We start from the raw sequence: 24336 nt of genomic DNA, 5'->3' as shown, positions 1-24336 counted from the left end.
CCAGAAGCTGGAGAAATCACAGAATGGTTGTCCGCCACTCTTACCAGGCAAAGTAAAGACAATAAGACAAAAAGCACATGTATTACAATGTGTATCGCCATAATGCAGTGTTTGACGCTCTAGAGGGCCTTCAACAAGTACTGTACAGCCAAAAATCAATTGAAAATCAGCATGATAACAGAGCATGAGTCGCCCTGTAATAGCCTTAAGACCCCCAAGGCTATATGGGTCCCTTTCATCTGCCACATTGCACTGACTCTAGGGGAGCCTCACTTCCCCTCCCTGCGCACTCTAGACACGTCTGTAGCTTTTACCTATTGCTTTTACCTTACATAGTAAGGGGAGCTGACAGCCTTGCTGGATCTTCTTAGCTTTTAAAAGCAGAATTTGATTTAGTTGTTTTGTTAGCATCATCTTTCTTCTTTTCTTGAAGCGCCCCCTTCTTTAATCAGCCAAATGATTTCAGACTATAAATATTCTTGGTTCTAAGAGACAGGCTACATCTAATTATACGATTGAATATTTCAGCAGTAGGTCCTATATCCTGTGAATTCCAGCTTGTACTTCAACATCCTCCCCCGCCTCCCCCCCTCCAAGTAGTTTTTAAGAAATCACTGTTGAGGTCCATGCAAATTGTTATGTATGAAACAACAAAGTAGTTCTACAAATATTTCACTCATATGGTAGATTTCATTTCAATATTTCTTTAATTACTTTCCAACAATGTCTGCTTTCTGTTGAATTTACACTACTACTTGGCATTTGGTGCAACCCCCAAAAGATAAGATACATATGTCCCCTATTCACAGTCTTGGCATTTTTACCTTAACTCAGTCATCTAAGTGATTGGTTTGAAAATTACCTTGCTGATTAGCTGGGTTTCCTGGTAATATATAGTGTTAATCCTTAAATTTTGAATATGACATAAGGTATACAAATGTTCTGTCTGACTCAACAGCAACATATCACGGCTTAAGGAGGACATGTACGCTGATCTCTGTGAGGGAAGGAAGAGCTAATTGGGAGTTAGATTCAGTGTGATTATCAGCTTGTTTATGATAAGGGAGTACTCTTCTGAATGGCACTGTAAATTCATCCCTGATTGTGGTGTTAAACCACAGCTCATGTTTTTCCCCTTTTTGTTTGGTTATAAGGAGCTGTATACTATTTTCAGCAGATGACAATGTCATGCTTTGAATTTCTTCAGTCACAAGAAAATTAATCAATCATATGAACCTGTTGTCAGATTTCAACTCTCTCATGGCAGAAAGCACACATTTTTTATGTCTACTAAAGAATACATTTTAGTAATTTTCCCCATGTCATTATGAACATTAGACTGACCCAATTAATAGGAAATTTTTCTATGCTGCTGGAACAGACCGTGCTACAGAAAGAGCCATTTGCACAACCTGTTCATGATTATGGGCCATAAGGACACAAAGATGGCATAGACATTTGTGGACCATCTGAATTCTTATAGGGAAAAGAAAAAAAAGAATGACTTTAGCTGACTGTCGTGGGTCATGTTTTTTAATCCAGAGTATTGGACAAGTAACACAGCAACAAGAGCTGATCATTTTGTTTAATCACCTTTTGGATCTTTGCCAGATGGTCTCTATTGAGAGCGCTGCAAACAGAGAGAGATGAACTGCGTCTAACATGCCACTAGAGCTTTCCCGTAAATGTCTGAGAACTGAATCCAACAAGAATTTAGTCTCAGAGCAGAAAGGGATACATTTAAAAACTATGTGCATTAACTATACTTTTCCCCATAGAATCCTCACTTGGCATGAATAATTTACCCACTCTTATGCTAATGGGATCATGAAAGTATCCCTCTGTCTTTAGTGCAGCTATTCTCAGCTTTCAGTAATTACCCCACCCAGTGAAAATAACATGGCTTCTGCATTCGAATGGCCTACTAGTACCTGACAATTAGAAAGATCATGGCTGACAGTGGAATGGTCCAGAAATGGACACACAAGCTCCAGTAGCCTGAGGGTTGGTTTGGGGGGAAAAAAATGTTTTATTGTACTATATTCTTTAGTTGCTTAGGATCAACACAGCATTTAAAGGAATATCTTCTGGCTCTCTTTCCCTCTTGCTCTCTCCTTTTGTTTAGTGAAATAGAATTAATTGTCAAAATACCTTAATAATAATTTTTAAAGCTCACTACGTCACTGATGATAAAATTAGGATTTTTAAATCAACATGGCCTTGTTAAACAAGTGAAGGGGAGGGGAAATTACAAAATCAATTATAAGTGTCCTTCAGTATCTCAGAATTTAATCAGCTAGATGAAGAAAAATCCTCCAGCATTTTGTTAAAAAAAAAAAAAGTTTAAAAAAATCTGTTACATAGAACTAGTCTTTGACCTCTGTCCACAGCACACCATGCTAGGTAGTTCACTGTGTAAAAATTATCAGGCTAAAACATCTGGGAAAGAAAGCTATGAAACAGCAGGGAATGTGGCTGGTTTATTGTTTATCTTTTGTTTATGAGGCAGTATTCAAGTTTAATTACTACTCTAAATTAAACTCTAACAGGCATCAGGAGACATCCCTTTACACGACTTAAGTTAAAAAAAAATCCAGAGATTCCAACACTAGATCTTTCAAATAAGTTAACATGTATAGGAAGAAATTAGTCAGACTGTAACAACCCAGGAAGGCATTTAAACACTTGCACTTACTACTGCATGTTTGAGAGTGTTGAATTATGAAAAACATTAATATTGTAACAGACAGATACTTTTACAATTTGGCAAATAAAATAATAGCTAACATTTTGAGGGGGGCTGGGTTAGATCTGGCAGAGGGTGTGGGGGTGGGAAAGACCTTAAGGGAAATCTTACCCTCTGCATTTGAAAAAAGCAAAGCAAAAACAAAATGATAAAGGCAAAAGTAAATATCCCACCATTAGCAATCTCTTAACCAAATAATATTGCTGATTTTCTTTTGAGCTTTCATGTGGAGAAGGGAGAAAAGAAGTTCACTGTGTTTACCATTAACAGTAAGTGACCAGTTTGGGATGAACTTAGCTGTAGGAAAAATAAAAGTTAAAAACAACTAGCAAAAGATTATTCCAGATGGCATCTGTCATATTGTATCTAGGGGTATTTTAAAGAGATTCCTGCCACTATGACAACATTCCATTGACAGAGTTTTCCTAAGCTGCATTTGAAACCCCAGCACAACATAGTTAGAACACATAGTAAATGTTATCTAATAACTTGTATATTTGTAGGAAAAAAAACATTTTTGCATATAACTATGTGGGTTGGAAACTAAGAGAGTAAGATGTAAGTCTTAAAATGTATTATAATATTTTAAGAGCTCACTCACCTCTAAGCTTTAAATTCAATAAAAGGTGGGGATCTGCAGTTTTCACCAGTATAATGACTAGAAAACTGTACAATAAATAAAAGAGATTTACTATGAAATTCTAGCCCCATTAACTGGTTGAAAGGTAGGGACATAAATGGTAAAAAAAAAAAAAACAAACAAACACAAAATGTACTTGTTCACACAATTGAATAAAAGAAAAGAAAGATGGGTGGATACTAATATGTGAATATATTTAGCTAAACTGTTTCTGGCAGCGCTATGGTTAATGTGCATGTGGTGTGCAGTGTGAGCTCAGCAGTTACTGGGCCAACTGTCTCAGTATTTCTGGGAATTCTGCCTATTCACAGTGCAGGGATTGTTCAATTGCTGCAAAATGTACAAAATGAATTTTACAAAAATGAATTGTAAGGAAGGCCCCATTACAACGATTTTACAGCAAAGATGTCAACATCAATTTTTCTCTCATGCATAGCTAATGATTAAAACAGCATATTCCATTTGCCTAAGATAATTTATTTCATATTGGCACATCAAAATATTGAAATACAATGTTATCTTTACTCTACCCTTATTATTCATTGCTGCTGAACCCACACTATTGTTCAAGCCATGAAAAATAAAACAAACTTGGCAAGAAATACTTAAAACAAAGGCTCATCAATATTCTCCAATTTGTCAACATCTCAATTACAGCGATGGGAAAAAAATGTAAATTTCATGTGCTCTAAACACTGAGGGGTCTATTCTCCTGTCAATGCACATGCGTAACTCCCATCACCATTAATGGGAATTACTCATACCCATCAACACAAGGACAGGCCCCAAAAACTTGAAAGGAAAAGATGAATTAATAAGAGCTACTTTCTTCCTGTGTCTTCCTCAACTGAAAAAAAAAAAATCATTGTTCTTTAAGAATTGTTCATAGTGCACATAGTTTACCTTTAGGAAAATAGTGCGTTTAGAAATGATGCATCTCCAGTAAAGCTTTCTTTATGAGGAAGTTTGCTTTTTCACAACAGAATCTGGGGTTTACTTTCTAGCAACAAAATGATAGTTTTTCACCAATAAAACTGTATCTCCACTCTATAAGGTTTAAGGTGAGACATTCTGAAGATATAAGAAGATATGCATACAATCCAATGCATGCATATCTACACACGATATTTGAAAGAATAATGGGAAAAAACATCATAAATGCATGTTGTTTTGTAATAGCAAAGTTTGGGTATGAAAATTCAATTGCATACTGTGTATGAACACATTGCATTATTTAATACAACTCCTCCTTTCTGGATCTATTATGATTTGGTTTCAAAGCAGACTCATTTTACATATGCCTACTGTGTTAGTATAGTTTCAATATCAAGAAAGGTTTCAGAGTAACAGCCGTGTTAGTCTGTATTCGCAAAAAGAAAAGGAGTACTTGTGGCACCTTAGAGACTAATCAATTTATTTAGCTCAAATAAATTGGTTAGTCTCTAAGGTGCCACAAGTACTCCTTTTCTTTTTGCAAATATCAAGAAAGGCCTTTTCTGACTTACCAACTCATGGTGTTTCCAAACTCATATATCATAATGTATTACACAATGAACAAGAAACTCACCCAGAGTAACTTTTCCAATGTGCATCAACCCAAAGATGTAACCTAGGATAAGCATGTGTGATTTCAGTCAATATCTCTGTTGACTTTGCCCTGAAGCAGATAATTAATCTTTCCCGCAGAAAGCTAGTGTGGGCAAATCAGTGGGACAAAACATCAAACTACCACAGAAAAATGTTTAAAGACTATTTAAGATATTTTCTGAACAAATGGTGCTCAGATCCTCTCTACAGTTGGCCAAAGCTTGCTCACCTTACTCACACACGTAGATCCATCGATGCCAGTGGAACTACTCACATGAGTAACGCAAGCAGGATTTGATCCCATCTTGTTAAGTTTTCTGCTATACGCTGCAGAACGAGCTTCCTGCCTTTGGCTTGTAACATATGCACAAGTTTACCTCTTTGGGTCTGATACTGAGAGGTGCTGAACATCTGTATAAATATGTCCATATATGTCTGTAATGTCTGCATAAATAAAGTGAAATGGGAGGAGTTGGGGGACCCCGTGAACATGAGACTCTGGGGCCCAAATTTCTCTCAGCAGGCCTGCTTGTGGGTGCTTAGCACCTCTAAGGATCGAGCCCTTTGACTTAAAAAACTAAAAATGTGGCAAACCAGGTATACAATCCTGCTGTCATAAAATACGAAACTAAAACTATTCTCCAGTGATTTCCTGTAGACCACATGTTTTTAAACCTTAAAAAGGATCGATTTCCTGCTTTTCATGCATAATCTGCCATATTCATTATTTGAAATATCCCATAAAGAAATTAAATAAGAATTAAAGTTTGTGGGTGACATATCCCTCACCATGGCATAAACCAATACAGAATACTAGAAGTAGCTAGCATTTTAAAGCAATAATTTGGACATTACATATTCAAAGGCACATTTTACTTTATTCTGCAAAGAATAAGGAAAATGTAGCACCCCAAAAGACTTACAGATTTTTTCCCCCCAGTGAAATGGTTGCATGCTAAAGCCTCACACACCTTTTAATGTGCTGCTTAGGGTTTTACACATATATTCCCTGCCAAAAACCCTAGGGTCTTCTATCTCTCCTCCCCTTCTCTCAGCCCCTTTCCTGCTATCTCCCTTGCCATAACTCAACTAACCCAACAGAACCAGTCAGTTTTAAATTTCAGTTGGGACCCCAGTGACCTGTTAATGAATCTACAGAGAGGAGAAAAACTCACAGTGTTGAGTTATGCCTGGTGTTGCTAGCTGACTTAGAGTCAGAAATGCTTGAAGCGTTAACGTAATTGCAAGAATGTGAAAAATGAAGCGTTGGGCTCCTGAGCAAAGCGAAAGGTCAAAGCAAGCCTTACACAAAACAAGTCTCTGGAAGATGGCCTCATTAGACCATTAAATCAGCTTCTCCTTTCCCCCCCTCCTTTGTAAAATGTTTTGAATGTTTTATTTTTATTATTAGATGTATTTAACTCTTTCTCCCTTTCACTGGGGGAAAAAAAGCTGATTATATTTACCACATTATTTACTATTCACTACAATAGTATTTTGTGACATTGACCTGGGTCTGTGAATCTGAACCAGGCTAAAGTCAATAAATGCTTGGTAGATTACAGGTCACTAGTAGTTATGTTTGTTAGATGATCGATACAGCATATAGTGTAGTTTCCCCTTGTACAGCTGAGGTGACATGCTAAAAACAACATAGACACTCACCACTAATAAAATTAGGATAATATTTCATCATTCACTGCCTGAAGGCCCTTTTTGTAACTCTTTCAGTGCCAAAATATTTTAAGTAATTTCAAACTTCCCCTACATTAACCCTTTTGATGCTGAATGAGCAGCCACTGTGCTGTGGCATTCTGGGTCAGATACTGCACTCCTTAAACAGGAAAAACTCCCATATGACTTAATGCTTTCCAGTCCCAACATCATGGGAGGAGCCCTTTGTGTGGATCTACCTTGTCCTGCACAGAGGGTCAACAACATCGATGGCACCATCCACCCATCACCAGATCCCACTGACCTTCCCTTGAGGGTGAGAGCTGGAACTGAGAACGGGTGGGTCAGGGGAATGAGTCGGAGGATCAGGAAAGGAAGGGCCAGGAGGGCCAGGAAAGAGTGGGAGGTCAAGAGGCAGGACTGAGGAGGAGCAATGTGGATCACTTACCTCTGCCACCCCACCTGACACTGGCAGAAAAGCCATTGGGATATTAATGCAATCTGAGGCTGCATTAACTCTTTCATGAACTCTTCCATCCCAGAGAAACCCCATTGGAGGAGTGGTGCCCCAGAGGCAGCAGCAAAGGAGAGCCTTGGCAATGCAGTTTCAGTGGAGCCAAATGATCAGAGAGGCAGCAAGGGTCAGACAAGTGGGTCCCAGACCTGGAGGAGAGGCACAGATTCTCCTCACAGATGGCTGTGGCCTCTTTCAGATTCTGGGGATCCGTGTGGCTTGGGGATAGAACCACTGCCTTTTCAGTAGTTATGAGGCCAATCCTGTCCCTCCAATGGAACAATCCAAGGAAAATTCAACAAGGGGACTCTTGCAGAATTTTCTTCCAGTAGGCACCCTCTTGTAATTTCCCTGGGAGGATGGGAGAGGGGAGGCATATCGGCCATAGTCTTCAATTGGGAGTTTTACCTAAACATCACAGGAGTGTGCATCTTTCAAGTGCGAGAAGCTGATTGGAGTCCTGACATTCAATTTGTAGATTGGCACTTCAAAAGGAAACATAGCAGGTAGATAGGGACGCCCTTTAGGTTATGTTTTTTCCCAGCACACCAGGCAACACTCAGGTGATTAAATTGGTTCCTACACAGGAGCCTGCTGGATGCCTAAATAAGTATACTATATTTGTGAGTGTACAATACCACAGACCATAACTTAGAATGATAGATCTTATATCTTGCTACCTTAGGTTGACCTCTGCCTATGCTTCATACCAAATAATGAGGTCAGCCTAGGAGTATTTGCTGAGAGCCCCTCGATTTACATGCCTGGAGATTAGAAGTTGGGTATTCAGGTGCAGCATCCCATGACCATGGAACTCACTCCTGCTGGCTATCAACCAGAGCTCAAATTTTCTGTCCTCCAAGCTGCAGTACAAGACATGTCTTTGTGGTCAAACATTGTTTGATGATGGACCATCACTGAATTATTTATGGTTGTTGGGAGTAGAGCATGAACACAGGTAAGGGACCTATGTGTCCTGCTTGGGATGGACAGTTTAGATTAATGCATTGATGTATTTAAGTTATGTCATATTCCCGAATGCCACAGGGATGGGCGCTTTAAAAGTAAATAAATAAATAAATAAATGAAAATATTCCACTAAATCATCAGCATTTTAGTGAAAAGAAATCCCTGTTGATTATATCTATATCTATAAACCATAAAGTTTGATAGTGAATTACTAGAGTTTTCACTGACCTGCTGCTTTATAACTAAAGCCCTCCTTGTCATTAGTTGCTGTGGCTGTTATAGTTCATTACAGGCCTCGTCCAAATCCAGTTAAAGTCAATGGAATGACTCCCATTGACTTAAGGCCTGATCCAACTCCCATTGAAGTTAATAAAAAGATTCTGGATAACTCAAATGGGAGTAAGATCAAACCCTATATCATAGCCACTTCTACTTTCTAGTAGCAATAATCCAAATGCACCCTGTACAAATAATCTATAACAATTGACCCAGTTCAATATACCAAAGAGAAACTGCTACTACCACACTGAACCTCGGGAGTGTTTAAAATGTGAACCCAGATCAAAATCCAAAAATTACAGTGAGCCTCACCTGTACAAGATATTCCACCAAAACTCAATTTCTGAACACCTGGGGCCTGACTCTCCACTGCCCTGCACCTTGCACAGTCATTTACACCCATGCCAAGTGAGTGCAAAGCAGGTGTAACATGTTCCCCAGTCCGAGTGGCAGTGTTTGACACCCACTTGGTACAGGCAGAAATGGCTGAACAAGGTGCAAAGCTGTGGAGAATCGGCATTCCTGAACTTTGGAGACTCGGGGGGAGGGGGTTTCGAAGTCTAGATTCGGACTTGAATTTTGCAGCCTGAGTCTGTCTCTATCAAGCATTCAAAATTCATGTTTTCAGAAAAAATATTATACAGGCAAACATTGCACAAGATTTTTTTCAGTCAGTCAGAGCTGACTTCTGCATCTTTCTTATATGATGTAACAGATTTACGGCTTGCTATAGGAGTCCTTTTATAGCTAATATTACACGTTAAATTCTCTGTTTACAGGCCAGTACAAACTACTGCATCACAGCTGGAGAGTATGCCTGTCATTTTATTTACTTACACCACTCAAAAATAAACTGCAGATAACCAAATTTGTAAAGGAATTGGCAGAACTAATCAATTGTTATTACAAAGCTTGTTTGAAGATTAGATATTTCGCTTTGAAATAATAATAAAATGCAGCTAAGTAGGTTAAGAAAAGGAAATAGTGTCTCCCTAAGTTACCGCTGATTACATTGCAAGCCTGCCACTCCATGTTTACACTAAGGCAGATGTACTGATATCATAAAAAAGCCAAAGTTATTTTAGTCATGCCTACTTTGCACAGGGAAAAAGTTTGACCTTTTACCTTGCTCACTGCTGTTGTCTCCACTCTGGGAAGCATGGCCCCCACTGGAGGGCCCCGGTGTGCCTGCTGAATGCGTTGAGGTTGCATCATCGTGGTCTCTCCAAGATGAAGGGTTCTGGTGTCAGAATGCCAAGGAATTTTTTCCACAGTTCCCATTCCAATAGCAAATGAGGAACAGAAAGAAAACAGAGGGGGAGGGAGGGAAAGTATACACATTAGCATTTGTGAAACGTGCCAAATACTGATACTGTTTGTACAATGTAATATGTCTTCAGCAGTTAGAAGTGGAGGACATACAAAGATTTATTTGGTAAAATAAAGGACCGATTTTTACTCTTCCAACAGCTATCTGGGATTAATTGTTTTAATAGTAGAGCAGTAAAACACTTCTGCCAAAAGTTTTAGTATTTCCTGATGAACTATTTGCAGATGAGTTGACATGTTTTTTTCTCTAATACTTGAAGCTCAAACTGGAGTGGGTGTAGTGCCACATTTTCTCCCATTTTTGCCACATCTGGTTAGGTGAGGGGGATTTTTTTTTTTTTTAAGTATTTTAAAAAGCAAAAGAAAAAGTGGATGGGAGAGGAGCATACCGTCACACCCCTCTCTCTTCCACCAGTTTGAAAGTTGGAAATACTTCAAGCAAACGCAGAGCTATGGGAAAAATAAGCTCCCTCTGAAATACATTATATACTAGTAAAGAATTTTTTTCTTCAATATGACACATTTTTAAAGACTTTCTAGATGTATCGCTCTTTAACAGTTCACTTACAAGAACTGTCAAGCATAATCACCAGGTGATTATATAAAATAATATATATGGTGATTTTTATGTAATTCTTTCTACATTAATACACATAAAATACAATAAAAAAGAATGTAAAAGACAGACATATGAAATTTGACAATACTTGGCTAAGTAAGACTTCTACTACTGTACTTCAGTCACATAACTCATGATAGCTTTTAATTTATTGAGTATTGGTTTTCCTGGAGTGAAGAACTCCTATTTAAAAGGATAAGTGAGGAAAACTGAAAGTTACAGTTCAGTGCTACTTTGTTGAGTGTAGTCTCCTCCTGGTCCTCCTCCCCTTTCCTGATCATTCCCAATACCCTGCTGTTGCTTAAAGGAAAACAGGAATTTCTACTGTACAGGAAGAGCTTTATCAGCACCACATGAAGGCAGGCAAGAGATGGAATTTCCTCTGGCAAAAAAGGAGAGTAAGAACACATGAAACAGATCAGACTTGGGGCTGGACCTGCATTACTTGTCACCTGTATGTGACAACTTAGATTAAGCACACTGTAACACTTTCAGACAAGAAAAGTTTTGAAAAATAAAAAATCTTGGTTGAGAAAATAATGCACACCCTAAGCTACTACAACATCAGCTGATACCGAGAACTGTGAATGATGTATGCTGATGCATATACAGCCTGATTCCCACCTCACTGACACCAATGTAAATCAGAAGTAAATCAAATTAAATCAGTGGATTTACCCTGAGTAAAACCAGTGTACGTGTGATCAGAATCAGGCCCTGTATATACAATGAACCCTGTCTAGGTAATCTCCCAAAACTGATTGCTACCACATGCATTACAGCAATATATAGTGGAACAGCCAGATAATATTTTTCTCCAAACCCAACCAAACTTTACGGGCCTGATTCAAAGCCCACTGTAGTCAATTAAATGACTTCCATTGACTTCAACAGGCTTTGGATCAGATCCTAAGTAATTAAAAACTAATAGGGAGCCAAATCCTGCTTGCCTTTTGTCCCACTCAAATCAATTGGACAACACGAATGAGAAAATCAGGCAGGATTTGTCCCAGGATCCACAACAGCCATAACCCATCAGCACGGCTGACAGAATTTAGGATGCAAACTCTCTTGAATTAACTCACATACTTTCTCTAATATAGAACTGCAACAAAGACTCTCAAAAATTACTGATTACACAGTAGTATTATATGTTTGTTGAGACAGTTGTAGCAACTAAATCCACCAAAAGCTAATTATCGCCATCCCAAAAACCATAATAAAAAGTATGTTACCATCATGTCGCAAAGTCAGGTGAAAGTGAAAACAAAAAGAAAGATGAAAAGTCTAAAGAGTCAAAGCAGCTTAGATGTTATTAAAAAATAGACTATGAATGAAAATAAAGTCGGGGGCGGGGGGGAAGTTCAGACAGAAATAAAATGCAAAGACTGAGCAAGTTTCTTTGCAGCCTGGATTAAAACAAGAGTTGTGCCTATGAGCTCCTCTTTTTATCTCTGAGTTAGGAAACCACTCAAATAGCTTCAAGCTGAAGGCAAACAGCAGACAGGAGCTCTTCAGCCCTCTGCAGCCTCTTAGCGTCAGCTGTTTGCCGGATGGTAATCAGATAAAGAGCTAGAAGAAATACATGAAAAAGGAAAGAAACAATAGCATGGCATGAGTTTAGCCCTCCAACAACATCAGGCTGGAACCTTCTTTTAGAATATAATAATTGCAACATGTTCACCTAGGCTAAACTTTTCAGAGAACACAGCAAGTTATGTTAATTTTATGCACTGCAGGCTCTCTCAAGCTGGTTGCTGTTAAAGCTCCTTACCATACATATGAAAATTACAATAATTAAACAGTAACACCTCAGTTATGTTTTAAGGCAAATATCATCCAAACCTATCATACAGTATTAAAAAGCTGGACCTGTCTTCTGTTCCGAAAATGTAATGATGTGGAAAGCATCACTGAATCGGACTTCCCGCAGCTGAAAACCCTATCTGTCTATACCAGTCCAAGTTGTGCTTGACCTCAGTTTGTGGACCAAGTTTTAGAAAGACAGACTGTATTGATTTGGAACTCAGTGTATTCCTTGTGACGCGGGCTTCTTGAGGAAAAGAATTTGGCAGCATTTTATGGAGAGATAAAAATAATAAAGTGGTTATTTACAAGTTGCAATCATAGAATACTAAGAATATGTTAAGCACGGGGAAATTAACTACACTTTTGTATTATAAAAACTGTGATCAGTAACCATAAGGGTGGATCATGAGGCACCACTATTTTTCTTTGGATTAAGATATGTGTGTGTGTGTGTAATCCAACTTCTGACTTTTTTTCCTAGACAGGTTCCAACTTTGCATCCCTCAAGAAAAACTTCCTGACCACATTCCCAGTCATTTGCAGTAATTTTATGAATACTGAAGCAAAAGTGGTACCCAAATATACATTTTAAGAGAATTACTCTGATGGAACTAATCAATACAATGTATTATGCATATAGAGAGCCGCCCCCAAAAGCCCACTGAAGTTAATGGCAGTTTTTCCATTGACTTCATTGGGCTTTGGATCAGGCCCACCGTGTTGCTCTAAAAAGAAAAGGAGGACTTGTGGCACCTTAGAGACTAACAAATTTATTTGAGCATAAGCTTTCGTGAATCCGATGAAGTGAGCTGCAGCTCACTAAAACTTATGCTCAAATAAATTGGTTAGTCTCTAAGGTGCCACAAGTACTCCTGTTCTTTTTGCGAATACAGACTAACATGGCTGCTACTCTGAAACCGCTCTAAAAAGAGTTATAGATAGATAGAATTGCTATATAAACTGTTAACGGGGCTTCTTATCAATTTGTGAATAACGTTGTTAGCTTTAAAAATGTGCTTTGCAGAGGAAGATCAAATAATCCTAGGAGAGTGGTGTGATTAAAATGCATTTGCTGATTTTATATATATGCATACACACATACACATACATACACTATAACACATGTATTTAATCATGAACTAAACTACTGCAGTGCACCATAGAAGGCAGACAGGGCACATGTATCTATTCCCAGTAGTTTTAATAATTGGGAGTCAAATATGGTGCTCTTCTTGCTCTTACCTAATTGTGTTAAAGAGCAGTGTTACCAGGAGAAAAGCAGTGAATACTGAGTGGAGCACAATAGAAGGAGATGGAAAATAGATACAAGAAGCTAGGTCTCCAGGGGCAGTATTTTCTATTTGCCGGGCTACAGACTCGCAGCTGATAATGCAAGTTGTAATTAATATAAAAGCAGGAGACAATATGGGGAAAGCTTGTACTAGCAGGGCCACAGGAGATCACTCTGCTGCTATCCACTCTTTCTCATTTACACACACAGCCTTCCCTAGAAAACACAATTTTGCCAGTGTTTTCTCCCTTGAAAGTTAAAAAAAAATTGATTTAGCACCATCATTGAATTTTGCTAAATCTAGAAAAGAGCATGGAAAGGACAAGAGTCTCTGGGTATATGAAGCAAATCTGATGCGTTACTCTTTTGTCGATGCTGCAAAGCTGGTGGAAACTGTACACATTTTTAACTAGAACAGTATTTCTTAAGGAGAGATATTCCAAAGCACATTTGCTACAGAACAATCATTTATTCAATCAGGATTGCATGCAGGCATCTGTTTGTTAATATGACACAGCGCTGGTCACTTGTCTTGTTATGGTGCAAAGGTTGGTAGATTAACTCTTGCAAGATAGCTATGTAAATGCAAATGTAGTGCCAGAGGATTGTGCATTCCTTGTGCACTCAAAACTTTCACTGGACAAAGTCTGACAAGCCGTCCCACTGGAGCTGATTGTGATCTCACACTGGTTTTATGGTGGTATAACTCAATTAACCACAGTGAAGTTACTCCTGATTTATGATGGTGTAAGTAAAATCAAAATCAGGCCAATTGAATTCAAATGATACTCTTGTGAGTACAGTCAGCAGGATTCCACCCACAGACTTTAATTGAAGTTTTAGATGGACAATAAATACAGGATTGGGCCCGTGTATTTTGCTTATCAAATAAAACTGTGGAAACTACACAACCATGGTGTGCAAATAAAAGAGCTACACATCTGATTCACAATTAAGATAACTTAAAATTAGTTTTACTCAACGTCTTGTAAATCAGCTTTGCAACTGATCTTAACAAGTGTCATGATGGCACTGTTTTCCAGAGACTATGAGCCAAGTCCTGCTCACTGTACTCCCACAAGCAGCACCTTTGAGATCAATGGAACTACTAATGTGATTAAGACAACAAGAATTTGGCCCTGCATGCCCTGATATATTAAAACACAATATACTGAGCCAGACAAAAACCTCATATACACCCATATAGGATATAATAATGTAATTCAGGATATGAGGTCTTAGAGACTGATGTAGTGAATGGCAATAATAAACATATATAAAGAAACTTTCAATAAATAAACGGGGCATGAAAAACTCTAATTTGGCTTGATATATATATTTACAGTAAAGTCAAGGCTCTGTATTACTGAGGCTTACTTTCTCACAGATCTGTATTTTAATATATTAATGACTAGACTTAAAAGCAGTGTTGCATTATCTATCAGCATTACATAAGTAAAAAAAAACACAAGTCATTTTGGTCTATTGAAAAGGAGCAATTTGCTTATTTATACATATGTGCAAGTTTTATACATGGCTATTTTTTAAAAAAATCTCGATATTCTCACCCCACTGACTTTGCATTTGAGTGAAGTTTCAGGAAGAACTGTTGACAGTCCTAGAAAGTGGCATCATTCTTAAATGATATATAGGCTCCTTGTGCTTTTGTAGTCATCCGTTTAACTTCGAATCAAACATGTAAACCACCTGTCCGTATAGAACCAAGTCCTGAACAGTCAGGATTTTTAATTCTATCTAGCAACACTTCTTCTGGAGTGATACTACTACTTTTAAATTACTATCATGCAAAAAAAGAAAAAAAAAAGTAAATATAACTTTCCAACCTAACTTGGGATCAGATAGACAACACCTAAATCAAAGGGGAAATGCCAACATCAGTGAGATAATGAAATACATTATCATCTCGGATTTGGGGAGCACAATGAAGTTTAATCAAATAAAAATAGTTAAATTTACTTGTATTGAAATGCTTAGGAAAGGCAAAAGCAATCAAAAACCAGAAAAATACAACATTCTTTAGTGTATTAGAAGCCCCCCCAATGACACATGGTGGCAGATCACAAAGAGCATTCCAAATCTTAAACAACACACTAAGAAACTTGGTTATATAAAAGCACTTGCCTTATTACCGTTGCTATAACTATCTAGATTCTCTTTTGACATTTGACAAACCAGAAGGACACCTTTAGGGTCTGATCCTGCATTCCTGGTATACACAAAACTCCTGCTGAAGTCCATGGGATTTTGGAGTGCATGGAGAATGCAGTATCAGGCCCTTACTAATTTGCTCACTGCTCAGCTGACAATGAAATCTTACCAACAGGCAAGACTATATACAACCTGTGACAGATGTATGAGACCCCCATTTTTAAATTTTCTGATTTGCAAAACACCTTTAGGTTGCTCAGCACTAACCTTTCTAAAAGGAGTATTAGAATACTATAAAACAACTTGATGTTAAAAAAAACAAAATAATGAGAGTTAATGTATCCTGATCTGACAACAGAAAGCTTTAACATTCAAACAACTATTTCTCTGTTACATCTAGGGCATCAGATTTCTAATCTGGAAAAGATTCTTTTTTAAAAAAGAGATACCTATGTTTTTCTCTACCTATTTTTCATTACTTTTTATGAAAGATCAGTTTATTAGTACCTCAATTTTCAACTGCCTACAGCATATAAACAAATGTTGAGCAGACTGAGGCCCTGCTCCTGCTCCTACTGAAGCCAGCGGGACGTTTGCCATTAACTTCAATGGGAGCAGCATCAGGCCCTAACTCAGATCTGGACTCAGGGAAGAACTGTATGGTATTAGTCAAAGCTATGCACAAAAGAAAATGTAAATAAAGCAAAGCAGAGAAATGTTATAGACTTTGAAAAAGTTTATGATTCTTCAAATACCACGAGCAATAGAGTTTTCAAACTGGGACAGTTTTTTTTCTTTTTTTTTTTTTTAAAGAAAAGATTTATGACCAACCTCAATGGGAGTTTAGTGCATGTGGAATGCAGGATTGGGCCCTACATGTTTATATTGAACAATGATACATTTTCATTGCTGGGAAATTCAACTTGAACTGCAGTTTGGGCAGGTTCCCCCCCCCCGTACCCCCCCCACACCCCTTTAACTGATCTGGTGCAGGCAGAGCATGGCTGTAATTAACTTCTTTCCATCTACACTTAATACCTCAGAGCAATAACAAAAAATTAGGATGTTAAAATTTCAAACACTAATTATGGGCTGTTATATTTACTAAACATAGCAGAATAATTACAAAAGTTGCAGCTTTTCAGTGACTAGCACTACAGGATTTGATTTACAAAATCCCTGCTCCCCTTACACTCACTGTATTACATAACAGTTAATAGTGCACTAAAATAAAAATCAATATGTGCATTTATTACCAAACACATATGACAAGACTGCATAAGACTGCCTGCTTTTCCAGCACAGGTATTGCTTCTGCAGAGATCAATGATTTCCTCCTCTTCCCCATTTCTCCTCTCCCACCCCACCCCCAATTAAGTTATATAAATATCACAGCAGTAGACTTCTAGAAAGGAAATATACAGTATCTGAATATCCCACTTTCAGAAGTCACACTGTAAATGTTGGGTAGACTCATATTTCTTGTAGTTACTTTCCTTCAGCTATATTTTCAAGTCTGGCAAAAGGAATAATATTGAGAGCTGCATTAGTACCTAATATACTGCTGCCACCACCACCACCCTCCACATACACATAAAACACACACACAATGTAGCTTGATACCACTTAATAAGAAGAGAGGTGTATGGATTTTGGGGGTGTCAAACAGCTGTCACAAACTGTCACCTCCACAAGAGAAACCTTGGCACACAACAAATTAAACTACACTTCTTTTTAGCTGTCATTATTCATAGCCAATCAGTTGAAATGCTTCTCGTATTTCATGTGCAAATAAAACCAGGGGGAAGATCCCTGGATCAGAACAGTGGGCCAACAGATAAAACAGAGGAAACAACATGCTGTCTCCATCCTTCTGAAGGGGATCATCAACACCCCTGCACCAATTTTCACCAAATGAGATCTAGCCTGGGGCTATGTATTAAATATGCATATCAAACCAAATGAAAAAATAACCTGGAGAGTAAAACTGGACAAATTTGCATGCTTGAACTATTCCATTTCTTGGGTAGATGCTCACAAAAGAACAGTTCAATTTTTATTCTGGTATTTGCATACTGACAATTTGAAAAGGTTTTCCTTCTTTAGAAGTAGAAGTGTATTATTCCTTAATATAGAACAGCACAGTATATACATTCCTTAATGTAGCCCAGTGAAGAGTGCATATATATATTGAAGAGTTCCAAAGTTTTGGTGGGAAAACAAGCTAACATTAAAAAAAAATCCAATAAGGAGACACATTTCCCAAAACGCATGAATAAAATGTAACTATGATACAACTCTTCATTTCCCAGTTGGTGTTCTGGTTGCACAAATTATTGCTTCCTTTCAAAACAAATAGCAGGGGGCTAAAGTAAAAAATGTTATAGCTCAAATCTCTAGGAAATAAAAGGCTTTAAATTATAATACCCAATGAAGTGGTAAACCCTAAAGGGTACAAGATAAATGGGTTGTCATATTTACTTGAGTTTGTTTTTTGGGCCACAAAAACAACAGGAGATTCTTCTTAGTGAAGATAATAGTTATCAAATTATCAAAACGCTAACCCCTTCCAACCTTGTCCTATCATTGTATCTGAATTTAAATATTATAATAGAGCACTGCAAATTGGCTTGAGTATTCGCCATCTGCCAGAACCCTAAACAGGCTAGTTTATCTAATCTCTTCAATATAAACATCAGCGTGCCCCATTTCTACACTTCCACTTGAAACACACTCTTGTAAAGAAACTGTACTGGAAAAAAACATGTAGATTTTTTTTGTCTTGCTCTGAATTATACAGAATGAGCCTATATCTTTCAGGTTGCCACTCATTTAAATTTCTTTTCTACAAGTCCCTTAATGCTTGTGCATACAAATTTAGGGTTGAAAATCCCATAAAACAGATATTTTAAAACTACTGTCATGCCTCATAGACTCTATTATCTACAGATGAGATAACTGATAAGCAGAGAAACTTTCAGTAACTGCTGCATACATTTTTATTTGAAAATAATAAGTCGAAAATGCATACTATCATAAGAATATAGCCCCTCAAGGTTTACCAAATACAAATGAAGAATTGAAAGCTAAAGCCTGGAATACAGAAACCATTTTCAGTGTACTGGAACTTTAAGCACTCAGCAAATTATTTTATTTCTTACAATGAATTTCAATACAGATCAAATACGATTATTAAATATGCAGACAACATATTTTAAATGTAAAAAGAAGCTCATAGAAACCTGATTCTCTATTAATTTAAATCTTCTTTTCTTACCACACAAGAAAAGATAGCTAGGCGCCTGTGCAGAGTATGGTTAAGACACACCGGGTGTTAAATGAATATTTCAAGGGCTAAAATATTAGATGTATCATTTAGATTATGAGTTCAATTGAACCTAAAACTGTGTAAACCCCTTTCTCCCCAGGGATGCATTCCTATAAATAAACTATAGTTCACACCCACTCTTTTTAACCATAGCTATTTCGTTCCCTTTTCTCCGCTACCAGCTGCAATCTTTTCTTTCATTCCCCCCCCCCCCGTAAATGTCTATTTATTTCTATACACACATTCTAAAGCATCACAAGATCTGCACCAAAACACAAGCCAAAGAAGTAAAGCCACTCTTCTTACCATGAGCACCAACGTTTAGTCCTACACACGTAACAATAACTCACCAACTACTAAAGTGTTAAAATCAACCGCTAACCTACGATTACTCAATCATAATTCTCTCCAGCTTTCTGTAATACTTTGTTAATAATTGGTTCATCAAGGTTACTGTCTTTTATTATGAAGATGCTTCGGGCACTTGGCAATAAGTCCATATTCTTCTGACAATAAGTTGCTATAAAGCAAAAGCATTGGAAACTCCAATGTGTTAACCCTTTTCTTAATGCAATGTAAAACTGCCAATAATTCTCAGCACTTGTCATCTGCACAAGGGGGGGGGGGAATCACCAAACTTTCCCCCTAACTTTCTCGACTCTGTTTTCTGGCATTGCTGCATTGATTACAGGGTTGGCAAAGCAGAAAAAGCACCGATCACCACATCAAACAGACAATTTGCTAGCGCTGCAAGTCTCCCAGATCAGGAAACTTAAATCATAAGCAAACTCCCTGTGCTACAGATGGGGGGAGGGGGAGCGGGGGGGGGGGGGAGTCGACCATAAGAAGAACTTTAAAACTCGTAGGGGAATGGGGGAGGTGGCAGAGAGAGACTTACACAGGCTAAAAAAAGGGGACTCCTAAGCAGGTTAGAGTCTTTAAAAATACCATAAAGGGATCAAGAGGACTTACATGGTCGGCTAAATTTGTGGAAGATCCTGAGAGTTCTTCATGGTCAGATTTGGAGCTGCCATCCCTTTCGTCAATAACTAGATCGATTGGCATTTTTCCTTTTAAACAACTAATGTACCTATGGCAAAAGTTATCGCACAACTCGTGGACCTGGAAAAAAAAAAGGAAGGCAAAATATCGGATTGCAGCTTTTTTTTTTTTTTTTTTTTTTTTTTTTGGTAGCAAGAGAAACTCTGTGATCTATTCCACGAGTAACTCTAATTAAGGGGCATAATAGTTGAAGGCAAGGAAACAATAGAGAAATTGTTGCAGCACATATTATTCTCTAGAGACTGGCCGCAGCAACAAGTTAGAGAGAAAGAGAAGAGAGACTGGGCTCAGTCTAGTCTACAGAGGAAAATCGGATTTGGTGATAACATCAAAACACTGGAAACTGGACCTAGGCAATATAGCTGGAGCATACCCAATCCAGCCAGGTACAGCTGGTAGCTTGTGATGGGATCTGTTTGAAGTGGGGCAGAGATGGATGTATTTCCAGGACTTGTAAAAATAAATAAGTGCGCCTATGCTCTGAAAAGATCCTAGTCTCATCTCAAGGCACAGTTACCCCCGTCACCTCCTGCTTAATCATAATATTTAAGGCTGGCTGAGGTTAATATGGCGATGGGATCTGGATTAGAGCAGGGGTTATTTAATTTTGAAAATAATATTCTGACTCGGCGAAATCGCATCCAGTTAAGGAAGGAGTAGGGTGACTGTAAAGGCGTTAAACTATTTTTTTAAAGGATCCGATTCGAATTACAATTAAAAAGAAATGCCGGGTTGGGCTCAGCGTGTTTGTCGAGTGTCACATGCTCGTACGGCCCAGGTTACAATATCACACTGCGTTTCCCCTGTATTCTTTGGCAATGTTTATAAGTGTCTACAACAAATCAATGGGGGGGGGGGGAAGAGATAATGAGAGTGGGAGTCACAGTCCCCAGTTCCCTTGGTCTTACCTTTTCTAATTCCAAAAGATGAAACCTTAGTACTTGTATTGCTTGGATCATCTGCAAGAAAGTTTTGAGCGAGGAGTTATTTGCGAGAAGGACGCACTGGGGTCTGTGCAGAGCTGCGGGCCCCAATGGGCAGAGAGGGGGCTTGTCAGGGCGCACACTCATTAGCCAGGTTTTTAGCTCACTGGTCACGCTTGAGCAATTTTGATCAACTTTAACCCTAAGCACTCGATTTTTATCATATTTATTTTAAGAGCGGTGATTAGTGTCTCACTGGGCTCTAGAGAAATCCCTCTCCCCAAGCACTTATTTCTGAGGGTCCGCACAACAACCAACCAAACACACTCACAAACACACACACCTCAAAAGAAAGAAAAAAGGGGAAACACTCAAGATGCATCGTTTGGCATCTTCTTTACAAGTGGATTTAGGCACTTTTACTATTGAAATCATCCGCATTAGCAAAAGAATTGCGCTAGAAATCTCCAGCTCGCTCTTCTTAAGCAGTTATTTCCTTTACTGTCGCTTCCCGCGGCTTTAAACACAGCTTTGCAATGTATTGGGACTTCAGAGTTTGCCCTGGTTCACTTTAAAAGTGAAGCCTCTTTGAAGCCTCTGGGATGTAGTTTTTAAATCTTTCTGCTTTCCCCCTCCCCGGTCCTAAACCCTAGATGGCTGAACCTGTAACTTTCGTCCGCCTCCAGCCTCCTCACTTACAATGATCCCTTCATGTTTTAGAAAGGTGCTTGTTATGAATATCACAAACTATAGTAAAGGGGTGGGGGGAAGGCAAATGTGGAAGCCTTACCAAATTGTCCAACTCTGGGTTTGAAGAAAAAAGTGGCTTTTCAGCGCGGACCTGCGAGAAGAAGACAAATCAGTGTAAATTACAGCCCCTGTTCAAAGCCCTGTACGCGAATAACTTGAAGGAAAAACATGTGACAAGCTAGCGAGTCGAGATACGCCCAGGCCAGATTAAAATATTAAAACGCTCAGTGAAATAACGATTTATGTGAAAAAGAGTCTAAACTGCAGCCAGCCCGGTGCCTCTGTCCTTTCAGAGCCCTCTCCTTTTTGATCTCTTGTCTTTATCTGGGTAAGTGTGTCTGGCTAACAACTCGATCATGGGGATTGGGTTGATGGGGATGAGGGTTTGGGGGAGCGAGGAGTTGGATGAACTAGTTTCAACAGTCTGGAACGGACTCTTTTCGGATGAGGCCAGTGTGGATCGGTGGCAGAACACATTTTCCACTCGACGCCCTAATCCCCAGTTCTAGTGTGGAATCAAAAGATGAGAGCCTCTCTCTCTGAAAGTGCGGTAATAGGTGCTTGGGGGTGGGGAGGGGTAATAGGGGGAAAAGCGGGGTCGGAGGGCTGTGAAAAAGTGCTGGACCTGTTTAGCGAAGACCGCGATGTCCTCGTTGAAAGAGTCCGAGGAGCAGACATCCCCGCCGGCCACACCAGGCTCCCGGGGAGTGCAGGTCGCCAGCTCGCACTTCTCAAAGACCAGCGCTAACAGGGGGAACAACGGGTGCCTACCGGGCAGTGACACACAAAGAAAGAGAGGGGGGGAGAGAGGCAAGAAAGAAGAGCTCTAATCAACAAGTATACACATACACACACACACACACACACACACATTACACCCTGCAGCCCTCAACTACGCCTTCAAGCCGGGCAAATACAAATGCAAACTTCAAAAAAATATTTTAAAAATGTCAAATCCCAAACCGCATCCACTGTTCAAATCCCACAAATCAGAGACAAAAATAACCTGAACACCGAACAAAACAAACGCATGCACCCACTACAGCAGCTCAGCTGCGAATCTTACACTTTTAGCCACAGCTTTAAATAATATGAAACCAGGACAATCCCATCCCTACCCCCAAGCTAGATCCTAAAATGAGAAACACCGTTACGCGAACTGTTTGCACTACTTCGTAGTTGGGGTTTTTCTTTATTATTTTTAAAGGAGACTGCTAGCAAAAAGGTGGTGAAGTTTCCTGGCTTAGAAAGCACACCCAAGTAAAATACCAGCTGTCTAGATAACTGAGCTGGAGAGGGGGAGGGAGAAGCACTTCTAGAAATATTTTCCCATAATTGGAGTAGTCATGAAAAAAATATCTCTGTGTTAAGTAGTAAGGGTGTGTTTGCCTCTTTCCCCCCTTTGTAGCTCTGATCGGGGGCCCTCCTTGTGTCCTAGAGGTTCCTAGCTCTTCTTTTGGGGTAATTTACTGCCCTGAAAGGAACCTGTGTCCTTCCCTCAAAGCATTGCATTGGTACAGGGGTTTTGTTGTTTTGGTTTGGGTTTTTTAATTTTTTTTCTTTCTAAAGAAGGGAAGCTCTACTCACTGCCTCCAGTTTTTTTCCATTTCAAAGAAGAGTTGACTGCCAGAAGTGAGCCCCTCTATTATTACTCTGTCTTCCGCGATTTGAATACCTCTTTATTTACAGTGCTAGAGGAGTGTTATTATGGCATCTTGATCAACCAGAACAACACTGCTTCAGCTATAATCCAGTGCCGTGGTATCCACCCCCCTCTGTCTCAGCTCCTAACTTGTGCCTCTCCGAGAGAAAAAAGAAAAAGAAAAAATAACTTTCACGTATAGGGGTGTATTTTCTGGTGCACATTTCCTATCGGTACTTTATGTCCCTCCGATGTCATCGGACTACAAATTATTTATTATTAATTATTATTACTACCAATAAATAACAATAATAATAATTAATAACAAGCCACACTACAGGTCTCCCTACAGAGCAGTGATTTGTGTCTGTGACTTTCCTAAAACCCTCACTAGCCGTGTCTCCCAAGTCTTTTTCTCCAAAGCAGACTTTAGACAGAGTTACTTACCCCTTCAACCTCGCCAGCCCGTTGCCCACTGATGGGAGCCCTCTCCCATCCTTCTTCTCCTCTGCCTCCTTCCCCAGGTCCAAAACACACACGCCGCAAGCCGGGCTATGGCGCCCGGGTTACCCTGCATGTACCTACCCGTAGATCGCATCCTTGTCCCGCTTCAAGGCGTCGTTGACAGCCGATCCCATGCTGGCCGGCATGACATTGGGGTGCGGGGCGTGGGCTCCATAGTGCTGGCTGGCGTGTAGCGGCGGCCCATGGTTCAGGTGGTGAACCGGGGGGATCGGCCGGGGAGCGTGAGGGTCTCCGTACATGGAAGCCGGCACCCCTACTCCGTCCATCCCGCCGTAATGGGGCAGCTCATCGTACTGTCAAAAAATGGGCCAGGAGAGAGAGAGAGAGAGAAAGAGAGAGAGAGAGAGAGAGAGAGAAAGAGAAGGAGAAAAAGAAGGAGGAGGAGGAGGGGAAAAAAACAAAACAAAACAAAAAAGAACAAACAACAACAAAAGTCAGAAGAGAGTAAAGCACCCAGACAGACCACAACACAGCAAAACC

The 24336-nt window shown here is 39.3% G+C and overlaps 1 protein-coding gene across 6 annotated transcripts in view; it reads right to left on the bottom strand.

Moving 5' to 3' along the window:
• MEIS2 (Meis homeobox 2) overlaps positions 1-24336 on the bottom strand; it is a 190288-nt gene that overhangs the window by 164264 nt on the left and 1688 nt on the right. For all 6 annotated transcript variants that reach the window (XM_074955756.1, XM_074955757.1, XM_074955761.1 and 3 more), the window contains 6 exons: positions 23917-24149; positions 22315-22456; positions 21730-21780; positions 20925-20975; positions 19927-20076; positions 9535-9649 (listed from right to left, as the gene is read on the bottom strand). In XM_074955756.1, coding sequence (XP_074811857.1) covers positions 9535-9649; positions 19927-20076; positions 20925-20975; positions 21730-21780; positions 22315-22456; positions 23917-24149 — 742 coding nt within the window. The remainder of the gene's footprint in view (positions 1-9534; positions 9650-19926; positions 20077-20924; positions 20976-21729; positions 21781-22314; positions 22457-23916; positions 24150-24336) is intronic.

This window comes from Natator depressus, chromosome 6 (genome assembly GCF_965152275.1).
Source record: "Natator depressus isolate rNatDep1 chromosome 6, rNatDep2.hap1, whole genome shotgun sequence".
In the NCBI taxonomy this organism is placed as follows: domain Eukaryota; kingdom Metazoa; phylum Chordata; order Testudines; family Cheloniidae; genus Natator; species Natator depressus.
This window is presented reverse-complemented; position numbering and strand designations above follow the sequence as displayed.